Genomic DNA, 15,000 nt, shown 5'->3' with positions numbered 1-15,000 from the left:
CCAAAACTCTTCTCTAACAGTCAAGCAAATTCAGAAGGGTTTTTGTAATCTGCTTGTTTCTGTGAACAAAAGTAATCCAGAATACTGACCAAAAAAAAAAAAAAAAAAAAGGTGAAAAAAGAGGAAGAGATTTTAAAATAGGCATTTTGATGGTAAGTCTGAGCATCAGTCATCACCGTATGTCTTAATACATGAGGATGTGGAGTGTTGAGAAGCAAGAGCAGTACCACTGAAAGCAGGTAGAATTTCGTGCCTCCCAAAGAGCTGCTGAGATAATCACGGATATAGAAATAATTTATCCAGAAGTGTTTTTTTATGACTCCATGCTAGAGTTATGGTATTACAAGGATTTTTACGGATATCTGGAGATCATTTGCTCTCACCTCCACGTGCAGAAAAACACCAGGGCCTGCTGTAAAATGAGTAAAAAATTCAGATTTCACAACCTCTTTGGGACCGTGTTCCAGTGTCTGGCCATCCTCACGGTGTAAACTTTTCCTAGGGTCAAATAAACACTTTCCTCATTACAATTTGTGCCATGTTGTTTCACCGTGCCCTCCAAGGAGAGTTGTGGCCTCATCTTCTCTATGTGCTCCCCTAATTCTTACCAATAACCACTGCAATAGGTTGGAATATGCCCTCAGCAACTTTGCTTTTATTACAAACCAGGACAGGGTGGAGCAAGTGATGAGGAATGGTAGTGGCAGGCAGGGTCACTCTTCTGAGGGACAGCGACATGCTGCAGAAATGTACCAGCACAAAGACAGGCCTCTGGGCTTATCCAGCCCACAAAGTAATTCTGCAACAACTAAGACTGGATACCAACAGGCTGGGGAACAACTTTGTCAAACTACTGGGAAGTTGACCTACTTCTTGCTGGAGCAGGATGGTGGATTGACGCAGCCTTAGCCTACCCTTCCATTGGTAGGAAAGGAGACTCTGAAGCCTGTCAACTGGGCTGGAATAGAGCATCTTTGTGCCTTAAGAAGTTTGATCTTGAATACTGGGCATTTCACAAGGGGGAGAGAATCCCTATCCCGACAGAAGATGATCCTGATTGCATTGGTATTTTTCTGGATTATGAAGCAGGAATCCTTTCATTCTACAGTGTTACTGATGGTATGGCTCATCTGCATACATTCCACTCCAAGTTCATAGAACCAGTTTACCCAGCCTTGAGGGAAGGGTCCACTGGAGTATGCAAACTAACATAGGCAATGAAGCAAAATGAAACCTACTATTTCATGCTTTTTCTTCTGAAAGCCACTTTAGCAATGACCTATATTAATTAATCACTGTCATATGGAAGTTGTAACTGTGATGCTTTTAGAAGGTTAATAGCTAAATGCAAGAAAACCAACTGTAAGTTTCAATGTATATGCATATTTCAATGGGGGAAGGTGATCCGGCTTTTATAAATGGTGTCAATGTACCACCTTAAGTGCTATATATAAATTTTTTTGTGCATCTTTCAACTTGCAAAAAGTCTGGTTTGAAGAAGCATATTACAACTCAGATTTGAACCTGCATATTGCTGTCTTTTTTAATTAACTAAAAGTCCCTCCCCTTATCTACCTGGAGAGGCTGCAATTGTGTATGGTATGGTAATAGTATGGTAATAGGCTTCACTTGGTTCAAGCTTCAAGTTCATACTTCCTTATTGTTACAGTTGACAATGCCAGATTTGGGTAATAAATGCACTAAGTTTATACGTATCATCTCAGAAGAATCATAGACTGGCACCAACTGTTGGAGAAGTCCCTTCAAGTAAACCTATAGTAGTAGCCTATAGCCACACTTAATGGCCACTAGCTGGTCTTGTGACAGAAAATCTGAAATGTGCTTCTGGGTGGCCCTATCCTTCCCACAGAGTAGAGGCACAAGAAACAATTGTGTACCACCCCCAACAGAAGATTAAACACTAGGAGGACCCACAGGTGCCATAAAAACACTAGGTCAGTGGGGCACTTCTGCTCAATTTATTTTTGTGTCCCATTTGCAAAGACTCTTTAACTGCAGCTGGATAAAGGTACGGTCACATAAAACTAGGAGAGACAGCCTGCAAGTTTCTGTATAGGGATTTTTTTTCCCCAATACAGTAAAGTCCCAGAAATTTTTGAAGCCTATGCTTACAGCAGCCTCCAGAACCAGGCCTGCTGGATTGAAGAACCACTGCTACTTACAGCAGGTCAGGTAAATCTTGTGTTGTTCAATTACTAAAGGCCCTGGAATCATCACCAGTGCTGGCAAAGGCAAGGTCTGACCATAGGCTGAAACAAAGAAATGACAGCTTGTTTTCTGAGATACATTTATTCTCAAATTTGAAATAAAAATGAACAAACAATTGAGTAGTTTTTTAATGTAAGGCATCAATCAGGGCTCACATAACAGTCTAACACATGATTCAAAGACTCATTGTTTCCCAGTTTAAAGATACAAATACAGTTTCCTCGGAATTGCAGAAGGCTAAACATTTTGAAAGTAAACAGCTCACAGGTACAGAACACCACCACCAAATTCAAGATACTTCACCAACTCATGACCAAGAGGTATCAAGTTCCAAATAACCATCACTAATAAATTATACCACCACAGAAAAATGCACATACGAGAGCAGTTCTGTGCCAATGAAGCTAATTGAGGAATGCCTCATTTGCAGTTATTGCCATATGTCTCCTTCCTGGATGAGCAGTGGGCTGACGGGAGTGGGATTGCCTTTCTTACTTGAAAAGTGTGAAGCTGTGATGAAAGAGTAGAGCACACAAGAGGAGCACTGTCCATCATGCTGAAGCACAGTGATGTGAACTACTCAAGCAGCCAGCCTCAGCTGTCTCTAACACAAGCATCAGGGACAAAAAAAAACCAAAACAAAACAACAAGAAAACCAAATCAAACCAACAACAAAAAACCACCACCCAACCAAAAAAAAAAAAACCAAAAAAAAAAACACCAACCAACCAACCAAAAAAACCCAACCAACAAACAAAAAACCCACAACAAACTCAAAAAACACCAATGTATTTGCTTGCTAGTACAGGAAGGAGGCTGCTGAATCTTCACCAGTATTTGGCTTCCTACATGAGAAATCACCCCAAGGTACAAACACAGGTAATCAAAATGCAGCACAGAACTGATTTAAGTTTCCAGACTTCGCTCAGCTCACAATAAATGCTTTTGACATTTTCTTGAAGCCTAGGTTAAGTTTACTTTGATCCATCTCAGATGTGTTTTTCCACCCTTGATCTTTGTCTGGCTTACCTTCTTGCCTTTCAGTTCACAAGAAGGGTCTTGCCCCTTAAATAGGACCTTTCTACATATCCAGTTTGCTTCCTTTCTTGGTACTTTTAAGAACCTAGCTTTCTCAAGGAGCTCATTTTCCCCAGAGTGCAGATTCCCACAACTGACTGCTGTGAGACTTGAGACTTTTTATCCTAAGGCTTTCATCTTGAGAAAAATCCATCAGGTTGCTTGTGTAGTTTTCTGTTCAGTGTATGTAAACTTTCACTTAACTGCATTCAACTCCAGCTAGCGTCCTGTTATCACAGTGGTAAGGAAAACGGCAGAGAAGAAAGGAACATTAAAAGACAGGAGGTTAGAACAATCAAAAGTGTAGACAGAATTATTGCAATTTACTGTATTCTTACCAGAAAAGGGAAGCTGGAAAGCAGCAAACTGTGGTCTTAGATTTGGCAAAACTCCAAATTAATCTAGGTTAAGTGGAATGGAGAAAACAGAAGCATGGTATTTTCTAGACCAAATGCTATAGAGTTTCTAATAAAATCACTCTTCATAATTTACATCCCCTTGCTTCAGAAACTTCCTGCTAATGAGACCCTGAAAATTCTAACTTGTTACACCCTTTTCTTCTAATCTACCATGCTGCTATACTTACATATGTTCTGTAGTAGTGCAGTACTACATCATGAAATATGGAATGGAGTACTTTGGTTTAGCACTTTACTTTTTTGACATGATTTTCTACTGCTTCCTCAGTGATGGTTTCATCTTCTTCAATATTTTTTTTAACCTTCTGGCCCACCAGATCATAGATGGCTTCTGGGGGAAATCCCTTGGGTTCTCCCACCTTCACTGTCAGCATGTCAAGTGTCAGTACTGCACCTTCAGGAATTGTCACTTTCGCCACAACAGACTTTCCCAGCTACAGGGAGAAATAAAAAAAATTCAGGCCAAACACATTCCTAGACTTAGTATACCAAAAACGCTAAAAAATATTCTAAAGTTACTTGGGAACAGGTCGCATGGAAATGGCCTCCCCACTACTTCTTATTTCAAATGAAGGTTGAGGTAGCATGGAAATCTTTACTATAACTAGGCTGCTGGAACATCCCTATCCTTTTTGAAATCAGACAATGGCTCACTGGAATTTTTCAGAGTCAGAATGGAAGGAATCTGATTAGACTGACTACTGTTCTAGCTTAGTCTAAAAGTAGCTTGTATGCAGTCAGAGAGACCTATTAGTCTTATTAACTATTACTGAGTACTTTGTACTCAGCACGGGTGAGGGTGCACCTCAAATACTGTGTTCAGTTGTGGGTCCCTCACTACAAGGAAGACACTGACATGCTGAAGCAAGTTCAAAGAAGGGCAGCAAAGTTGGTGAAGGGTCTGGAGCCCAAGTCTTACAAGGAGTAGCTGAGGGAACTGGGGTTGTTTAGCCTGGAGAAAAGGAAGCTGAGAGGAGACCTTATCACTGTCTACAACTACCTGAAAGGAAGTTGCAGCGAGGAGGGTGTCAGTCTTTTTTTCCCAAGGAACAAGATGAGAGGAAATGGACTCAAGTTGCATTGGTGGGGTTTACATTGGATATTAGGAAAAAATTATCCAAGGAAAGGGTTGTCAGGCTGCCCAGGGAAGTGGCTGAGTTACCATCCCTGGAGGTCTTTAAAAGATGTGTAGACATGGTGCTTAGGGATATGGTTTAGTGGTGGACTTGGCAGTGCTATGTTAATGGTTGGAGCTGATGATCTTAAGGGTCTTTTCCAACCTAAATGATTCTGTGATTCTACTCAACTTAGTTAACCACTTGATGATATACAAAGAACTCCATTATACTGAAAATTGACAACATTATACTTTGGTAAAAAGTTACTGACTGCCAAGAACAGCAGTTAACAGAAAATGACAGGTCTACACTAATGTTTCAGCAGGCCAAGCATTAACATTGTGCATGCTGCTACTCAGCAGCAGAAATTTTTGAGTGCAGAAGCAGAAACACCGCTGCAATAGACAATTAGCAATTTAATTTTTGGAAGATATAGCTATTAGCTATAGGCCCAAATAAGTTTCAGCTATACATGAATCAAAAGTAAAAGTTACCTTTTCACTGCAAGCCATTTCACAGGGCAGCAGTTGTTTGACTGGAGAACCCATTGCTTTTTCCACGGTACGGATGGCTTTCACCAACTCTGCCAGTTCATTTGGCTCCAGAGATGCTTGGTGGTCACTTCCTTTCCATGTTTTGTTGAGAGTCACATGGCGTTCCACTACTTTAGCACCCATAGCAACAGCTGCCACTGAAATGGCTATGCCAGTTTCATGCCCCGAGTAGCCAATGGGGATATCAGGAAAAGCTGACTGATACGCCTTGAATCATGACAGAATTGATCTGAATTACCAAGGTAGCGATTTCAAGGAGAAAGCATATTTAACAGTGATAACTGCTATAAAAGCCATGGGCAATCACTGTGCCACAAAAAACCACCACCAACAAAACCAAGAGTCGGTTATACTGAGAATGAATTTTTTTTTTATATTCAACAAGTCACACTGCATTACCGACTGTCATTTTTAAAGAATTTCACTAGGATTATCAATACTGACAAGCAAAAGGAGGTACTTTGAGTTCTACAACTTCTCTTATGCTTTTCCTTTTAATTCCAGGTCTTCAAAGCCTACATCACTGTAAGTTACAGTAATAGAGCAGTGGTCTATTTTCATCCAAAAGTTACATCTGTATCCAAAGCAGATTTCTCCAACCCCATATTTAAAATCTGAAGCAACTCTTTCAGCCATACATAGGGGACAGTCACCTACTCCTAAAGGCAATTAAATGCAGCCACGTCCCATTCTATGAAAAATAACGTACTATGTCTGCATTAAGCTAGGCAAGCGCTTGAACACCAGCCAATTTGGGAAAACTATCTTGCATCACTATCAGGCATATCCAAGTAATATTTTCAGTGAAGGAAACTATACAAGGGCCTAATCCATTTTCTTCATTGCTCTGATATTCACATGAAGCACTTTTAGCAAAAGTTCCTGGTCTAGCTCCCTATTTAGAATTCCATGCACCTTCATAATGGTAACAGTATGCATAATTTATCTTTTAGCTACAAGGCACAGTGTTAACCTGTTAACCACGTCATATTTTCCTCTGTTTATCTGTAATTAATTACAGTAATATCCTTTATCATATTCCTCAAATCTGAGTTCTGCTAAAAGAGGATCCAATGTGTATTTTTACTTCAACACTTGCATGAATTAGTGGAACATGACACATTTTCTAACTTCTCAGAAGCAAATTCCAGCATTCCTAAGATCTGCAAATATATCTCAATAAAAGTGCATAGTCTTTCTCTGGTATGCTACCTATGGTACACTCTGGGTTATTCACTGACCGATATAACACGGAGATTGACATCCTCTGGCTGAAGTGGGTACGCACTGGTGCACTGCAGGAAGCAGAAGTTTGGATTGATGGCCTTCACAATCTGATAAACCCGATGCATTGTGTCCATTGACTGCATCCCACTGGAAATCACCATTGGGCGACCTAGCCATTAGAAAACATGCACAGGTTTTGTCCTAGGTCTATAAGAAAATTACACAATATTAAATTATTAAAGTAAATGAATTCAGTTAGACTAAAAAATGAAGCTAGGTGAACCTTTTCTCCCCAAGTCTGATGATAATTTTCTTCTAAAGGTACTTGAAATTTTTTTCCAAAATCAGTTGGAGGAAATATCTAATAACTGATCTACTGAGATACAGTCATGTTTACCAAGATGGTTCAAAATAAAATGCTTACCTTTTTTTGCAGTCTTTTCCAAATATGGAAAATTGTTTGTATCTCCTGATCCTACTTTGAAAAATGGAACATCCAGTTCATGTAGAAATTCCACAGCCATCTACAAGGAAAAGAAATAATTGCATTTTTATTTTAATACACCACTTCAGCTGAATCAAACATAAAGAACTGGGAAAATTCTGCGAAATAAACAGCACTTCAAAATAGCAAAACCAAAACTTAATTAAATAGGTCATATAGATATATTGCCCCAAAACACACTGTTACTGAAATAACATTTACTATTCTGAGTATAGTAGTTTCTGACTTCCCTCCAAGTGAAGTGTCATTGAGGTGTCTTCTTTTTTACTTCAAAAACAGATTTTCCACAGGTTTTTGACTGGGATCCCTGTCTCAAGGCAGGCTCTTTGGTCTCCCAGCCATAGGTGGGCAAGCCAGCCATAGGTAGAGCTGCTTAGTACAGGTGAGCTCAGCTGCTCCTCTAGCTTCAAGATGAGCTTGTGGGCCACAGCATTCTTGCCTTTTTTTTTTTTTTTGGCGCTACCACGGAGAGCAACCATGTGCAGATGGGAGCTTCCCTGTTGAAGAAATGTACTACAGGCATGCAGTCTTCCTGCCACACACTCCCTGCAGGTCAGAAATACTAAACCATGAACAGAGTGTTTAAAAGTAGAAGTAGTCACTCTGAAAAATTGTTTGAGTATACAATAAGCCCCTGAAAAAAACGTAGGTGTGCAAAAAAGGGAATTTCAAAATTAATTTGCTTCTAGGAAAGATACTAGAAAATAAATATAAATTATGCCAATAATATAAGTTTATTCAAATGTTAATTATACTCTGCCTTCTTCTAAAAATGTACGTGCTATATTAAAGACAATTCAGGAATAGAGGCTCCATGAAATTCAGTATTGCAACAGCCTTTTAAAAATTAGTACTTTTAAGCAAGAAAACCACAGATCTATGGTGGGGGAAAGGTATTGGAATCTTTCACTTACACCCAGGGGATACAATGAAATTGTTACCTAATTTTTTCCCGCTTCAACCACCCACAAACACTTTTAATTTCTTCAGCTCATTCCTTGTTGCAGTCAAATTTACTTTGCACCAGGGAAAGACTATAATGTCCAGGAGGGAATCACATCTTCAGTCTCATTTTTCTGTCATAATTATGAAGCAGATTCAATTTTGTGTACCTAGGATGCATAACATCTCTTTAACATAGTTTATTCACTAAGATGCATCGTGCATGAAGACGATGAATACACTACATTAAAAAGCCACAGATCTAGCCTGAGGAGATCACAGAAAATGAAATATGGCAGATAAGGTCACTCTTTATAGGTAAATCTCTCTTGAAAATTGGCAGGTTTTATGTAAGAGATTGACGGAAGAGAAACTAATCTCAAATAATATGACATTAAAGGGAGTGGTTCAATGGGATCCTGTTTTGTCTTCAGTAGACACTGGAACAGAGTACATAAAGGAAATACTCATAGCCTTTATATTTATTTCACGCATAATTTTATTAATTTCCTTGTAGTTAAACACACAAATTAATCTCTTTGACGTATATGGAGTTTCAGAGATTATCTTCCATTTACAGAAGTTAACGTATTCTCAAGGATTTATTTCGTCAATTTATGCAATGTTTGCCATACGCTCCAAAGCCATGTCTTGCAGAAATGGCACCGGAAATCTCAGGAGCTGTGTAGTGTGATTACTACGCAAAAAAGGCAGCACAAACATGCACCAGTACTGTTAATTAGCTGATGAGGCCACACACAAAGGAGAACAGCATCTTCAGAAAGAGGGATTCCAAAAGTGATCTTAGCAGCTGCATATGAAAGGCGTTCTGCATTGCACTATAGCTTTGGAAAGCTGGAGGTTTTAACATCAAAGAAAGAGTGTGATTTTTTCCTCACCCAAGGGCATATGGGTCTTTAAGATCCCAGATACAGAAGTCCAAGACTACTGTATTTAATTACTCTTTTCTTAAAGGAGTAGATGTTGTTCAGCAGGTCTCCTAGACATGAAGATAATAATAAAAGAAACATCACAACACCCTCTTTTCACAGGTCTATTTCTGAGTCCATGGTATCGGGCTTTTGCAATACATGCAAAATACTTTTTTGTCTGTCAGACATCTGAAATAATTTTTTAAGGTATTTGGTGCTCATACCAACTCGACTGGGGCACAGTAATTCAAGGATTTTGGTTAGTAGGATAGTAAATTGGTAGATGCTGTGAGAATGGCCAGATTACTATAAAAGACCATGAAAAGGTTGAAGGAACTGAAATTGCTTAGTCCAGAGAATATAAAAGAGATGTAATAATGGTGTTCAAATACACAGAGAGGAGACAGAATGAAAGTATGTCAGATGAGGCAGGACAAAATACTATGAGAAAGGAGATTAAGCTGATACATAGCAAATTGTCTCAGATGGTAAGGAGAGTGAAGCATGGAACAGACCACCTTAAAATACTGAATACATCTTATCTGTGTCCCATCATGGATAAGGCTGCTTGCAGAAGATAGGGACACTGCTGTGTTTGCCTTATGAACAAGTGGCTAGTTTACTTCTGGAAGACTCTTTCAGTTTGTTTCTCTATATTTTCTAGGCCACAAGGAAAAGTAAAACAATCTATAATCCCTGATCTGTATTGAGGTCTAACTGTTACCTGATCTTTCCAGTTTACACATTTCAATTGTACACTGCCATTTGTCAATACTGTAACTAACATCATTTTGAGGTAGGCAACGTCCAAAAGTTAAAGTATACATCTCTTAAGGGGGAACAGCAGCAGACAAGCTTCAGGAAGTTTACAAGCTGGTGACTGACTAAGAGCCCACTGACAAAAATCAGTAAATGCTTCAGGAGCAACAGGGCAAGGTAGAGACCCTCTCTATGAGATTAGTAAAATAAAAGGAATATAAGCATTTCTGCTGCTTAGAAACACCAACTAGGGTCTAGTAAACAGCAGAAATTAAAAAAAAAAAAAAAAAAAAGGTAAATAATCGGGATTAAGTTGAGAAAGCAAATACAGAGGGAAGTTTGAAATGCTTGGAGCCAATATACCAGACAGCATTGGATAGTGGGCAGATTCTAGTCTTGGTCTAAACTCTCAAAGCCTTGATTGTTTTCAGAGTTCAACTGAGGCCTTGTCTCTATGATTTACTGTGCATAAGCACCTCAGCATACATGGCACGTCTTCCAAAATACTGTAATCTACTCGGTCATTACAAAGACACAAGTGAAGCAGCAGAAGTACAACTACACTAATTTCTTCATTTACAAATTCAACATCCATACATATTTAGTATTCCTTTTATGTAAGAACTATCATGCCCAAGTAATAACCAACAAACACAACAGACACAACTGTCATTCCAGTATGGCTTACATACCTCATCCATGCCAGAAGCTGTAAAGAAAATGCCAATCTCCTCTGCATATTTTCTTAGCTCTCTATATTCATCATGACTGAACTCCAAGTGGCGTTTGTGTTCCCCATAGGTCTTTCCCCAAGAGTGTTTAGAGGTATAGGGCCTTTCTAGGGCTTTCTTGTTGAATTTGTACTCCAATTCGCTCTTCTGGAACTTAGCACAGTCTGCTCCGCAGTCCTGCAAAACAAGCTGGTACACACTGAGTGGAAGTGCAAGTGAAACTGCACTCATCTCAAGTTTGAGCACAAGGATTGTGCCACTAATGTACTCACTCGCAGTGGAATTTTCACATTATCATCATAGCAATCACAGGAATGGTACAAACACAGCATGACAGCGGACCTGCACACATAAGCCCTTCTATTTCAAAATGCACGTATACTTGGCAGAGCAACAGTCTAGGAAGAAATCACACTAAAACTACAGAGTTGAACTGCCTTTTGCTGTGCATGCCACTTAATTTGGAGAGTTGTCTCCTGTGGTGTGTTCTAAGATCTGCCATCACATGATAATTCTACAATAAAATAAATGACAGGATTCTGTAGAACAAGGAGTATGAATCTGAAATTTGTCTGAAGTAATGCAAACAGTGAAGTTAAATTCTGACTACACTATTTTGCACTTACACCACTTTCCCAACCTCTTCACTGAGGATTTGCCACTTGCTAACATAGGTATATCTAATAAATATAATACCAATTTTTAAAACAGCTTGGCTGTCTTACTAGTTAACACAACTATTACCTCAAAAAACTCTAGCGCAATCAAGTCAAATCGGAAGTTTATCAGAGGCAGTCCAGCGGTTACTTGATTCTTCCCATACTGGGCGTTAGCTTGTGACAGAATTGAAGGATTGCTGTCACCCCTTGGTCACTGCCTGCGTGTGTACCTGCGTGTGCCGGGAACGAGACAGGGCCTTCCTAACAGCAAACACGATGTGATCGCGGGCTGTGAGCTACAGACAGAACGGTGCAAAGCAAGAGCCGGTTTAGCGGGGCCCTCACTCCGACCGGATCCTTGCGGGTACTTTATTTTTAAAAGTCCTCTGACGTGGTGCCGCTGCCCGGAGACGACGCTCCGGGATCGGGGTGTCCCCTGCGGGGTGGGCGGGAGGCTTCACGGCCTTCCGTGGCTCCCCGACCCTCGCCGGTGCCCTAAGCCTCTCGCTCATCCGCACCCCGATGCCTGTCTCATCCGAGCGAGGGGGCCTGCCCACCCAGCGAAGGAAGCGCTAAAGCGCGACAGGGCCCTGCCATGCCCTCGCGGCGCCGCTGCCCTGCCCCCGAGGCGCCCCGCCGGCCTGGCCACCCTCCCACCAGAAGCAGGGCAGTCCCCGCGCACCTTGGCCATGCGGATCATACGCTTGGCGATGTCCAGGTCGCCCTGGTGGTTCTGCCCGATCTCCGCGATGATGAAGCACGGCTGCTCGCCGCCAATGCGGCGCCCGGGACAGAGCTCGAACTCCCGCGACATGATGGCCGCCACGCCACCTCTCTCCACTGCCGCATAGACGCAGCCCAACTCCCCGGCAGGGCCACCGCCTCGGCCTGAGGCGGGCAGCCAATCCGTGCTGCTTGTGGGCGGGGTCGGTGACGACACCTCCCCCAATTGGGTACCTCCCAGGAGATGGGCGGAGCTGCGAAGTTGCTGCCTGCGGGACCGCCAGGTGGCGCAGGGCGGGCGGGAGCGCCCCAGGGAGACCGCGGTCCGTGGTGCTGTATGGGCTGGAGTGTGTGGATTGTATTAACACTGTCTGCATTTGCACAGGTTACTGTACAGGACATAATTGGGTTGAAGTGCCCCTAGCAGAGGCTGCTTAATGTATTTACCCCCAAACTAATTACAGGTTCTTCCTCTAACCTGTTTGTGCACCCTGTGAAAACTAGAATTTCTGTTGCGTAAAAAACTGCAAGCCTTTACACATTGGGCAAAATACTTAGTATTTTCAAATCAAGTTATTTGAATGGATCAGAATGTTCTAGATGACTGCATTCTGATTTTGCCTTAAAATATATAGATAAGTAAGACCTTTTGTAAGACAAAAATAATTAAAAGGTGTAAAACAAATGTACAATTCTAACAACAATCAGATGGAGTATGTGTGTAAAAAAATCTTGATTCCTTTTCCCTTGAAGCAAAATTGACTCCAAATGGAATATATTGCTGTGGTTTTAACTAAACATCATTGTATAACAGATGATAGTAATAACAATGTCAGATAATGCTACACACATATCCCTTATTTCCACTCAAACTTTTGCTTTCCTCATTAACTACCTTCTACTTAGCTGTGACATTTTGCCCAAGACTGGAGTTAACTTCTTCTAGAGCTTTAAGAATAAAGAACGTTGTAGTGAAAATTTGTATGTGTGAAATAAAAATTGATTGTTCAGCTTGAGGAGCAAATTTCTGTGTAAAAGAACCCCAGTTCTGAATGTGAATTATCCTAACAGTATAGCTTAATGAGCAATCTGCTTACATTTGTTGCATGCAGTGGTTTATTGACCATAACCATTGAATAACTACATTTTAACTCAAATAAAACCAAACCAGGAACTACCTGTTTTAAGGTAATATTATCAGTCAGGAAATAAACCAAACAGAGCCGTTCTTTGTGGATAGAGTCCACCCAGACATCAGTGTGATCTCAAAAAATGTGATAAATTGTTTCAATTTCTCTTGTCCTCCAATCCAATTGTCTCTTGGCTGAACCTGATAAGCCTGGAAAACATTTAATTGCTTATTTACTTACAATAATAACTTTTTTTTTCTTTAATACAAAAGTGTATCTTTGTTTGGGGAAAAATTATAAGTTAACAGCTCTGAAGAAAGAAGTACTCTGCATTCAGAGGTATTCACATGGTTAGTGTTGTGGTTTAACCCCAGCTGGCAACTATGACCATGCAGCCACTTGCTTACTCCCCACCCCAAGTGGGATGGGGAAGAGAATAAGAAAAGGAATGAAACCTTGTGGGTTAAATTAAGATCGGGACAGCAAAGGAAGAAATGGTATTAGTAATAATATTAATAACAACAAAACAAGTGATGCACAATGCAATTGCTCACTGCCCACAGCACTGATCACCTGTTAATTCTGAAGAAGTGCTATTAGCCAGCTCCAGTCTATATACTGAGCATGAAGTCATACGGTAAGGAACACGCCTTTGGCTAGCTGGCGTCAGCTGTCCTGGCTTTGCTCCCTCGCAGATTCTTGTGCACCTGGCAGAACATGGAAAGCGGAAAAAGACCCTGCCTACCCAGCAACCACCAAAACAGTGTATTATCAACATTCTTCTCACGCTAAATCAAGAACACAGCTGCTAGAAAGAAAATTAACTCTATCCCAGCTGAAACCAGGACAGTTATTCCACATTCTTATCATTCATCCAGGTCATATATGTCTTACTTTCTGATTTCCTTTAATATCTCTTCCATACTTTGAAAGATGAAGAAAAGCCACAGGCCTGTGAAGAAAAACAAACCAAACCAAAACAAAACAAACAACAAACCAAGCACAACAACAAAAAACCCCCACCAAAGCAAGCAAACAAAAAACCCCCATGAAACCCCCTCTCTCCCCAAAAAAACCTGCAACAAACTGGAGAAATCTCTAGGACTCTAACCATAATTTGTAAACACTCAAGAGTAGCACTACTGGTATACACAGGAGATAATCAAACAGCAGCCACATCCAGCTATATAAAATCCCTCACCATGGAGCTCTCCTTCCAGTAAACATTTGGAACGTTATTAATTGTCCCTCTTGAAATTGTTGAGGCATTCCTTCTTTGATAACTAAAAGGCAATATTCAGGTGGTGAATTTAGGACAGGGGAAGAGGGTAATGGCTACTTGACACAGGCTGCTGGCAACCTGCAAAGCTAGGTGTTGGTGGCATAGACGTCTGTCTGGAGAAAAACAACCTGGGGTTGTTGATTGACAGCCAGCTGAATATGAGCCAGCAGTGTGCCCAGGTGGCCAAAAAAGCCAACAGCATCTCAGCTTGTATCAGGAATAGTGTGGCCAGCAGGATTAGGGAAGTGAACATCCCCTTGTACTTGAGGGTGGTGAGGCCCTACCTTGAATACTGTGTTCAGTTTTGGGCCCCTCACTACTGGTACAACATTGAGGTGCTGGAGAGAGTTCAGAGGAGGGCAACGAAGCCAGTAAAGGGGCTGGAAAACAAGTCATATAAGGAGTGGCTGAGGGAACTGGGGCTGCTTGGCCCAGAGAAAAGGAGGCTGAGGGAAGACCTTGTTGCTGTCTACAGCTACCTGAAAGGAGGTTGTAGCGTGGAGGGTGTTGGTCTCTTCTCAAGTAGCAAGAGATAGGACATGAGGAAATGGCCTCAAGTTGTGCCAGGGAAGGTTCAGATTTGATGGTAGGAAAAATTTCTTCATGGAATGAGTTGTGTAGCACTGGAAGTGGCTGTCCAGGGAAGTGGTTGAGTCATCATCATTGGAGGTTTTTAAAAGATGCATAGATGAGATTCTTAGGGACATGGTTTA

At 41.1% G+C, this 15,000-nt stretch overlaps 1 protein-coding gene across 3 annotated transcripts; it reads right to left on the bottom strand.

Moving 5' to 3' along the window:
- Nucleotides 1-2,294: 2,294 nt before the first annotated feature.
- Nucleotides 2,295-12,080, bottom strand: NANS (N-acetylneuraminate synthase). 3 transcript variants are annotated; one of them, XR_002416049.2, is made up of 7 exons: nucleotides 11,835-12,080; nucleotides 10,455-10,670; nucleotides 7,049-7,148; nucleotides 6,639-6,793; nucleotides 5,338-5,604; nucleotides 3,893-4,159; nucleotides 2,295-3,533 (listed from the first exon to the last, which is right to left on the bottom strand). XR_002416049.2 is itself a non-coding variant. In XM_005504595.3 (6 exons), exons 1-6 carry the CDS (start codon nucleotides 11,964-11,966, stop codon nucleotides 3,950-3,952), a joined length of 1,080 nt encoding a protein of 359 aa, XP_005504652.1. In that variant the 5' UTR covers nucleotides 11,967-12,080; the 3' UTR covers nucleotides 2,295-3,949. The 3 variants fall into 3 exon arrangements, 2 of the variants coding, with proteins under 2 accessions (XP_005504652.1, XP_064901660.1); XM_005504595.3 differs by having other exon boundaries at nucleotides 2,295-4,159; XM_065045588.1 differs by lacking the exon at nucleotides 3,893-4,159.
- Between the last annotated feature and the right edge of the window lie 2,920 nt (nucleotides 12,081-15,000).

Source organism: Columba livia, chromosome Z (assembly GCF_036013475.1).
Source record: "Columba livia isolate bColLiv1 breed racing homer chromosome Z, bColLiv1.pat.W.v2, whole genome shotgun sequence".
Lineage (NCBI taxonomy): Eukaryota > Metazoa > Chordata > Aves > Columbiformes > Columbidae > Columba > Columba livia.
This window is presented reverse-complemented; position numbering and strand designations above follow the sequence as displayed.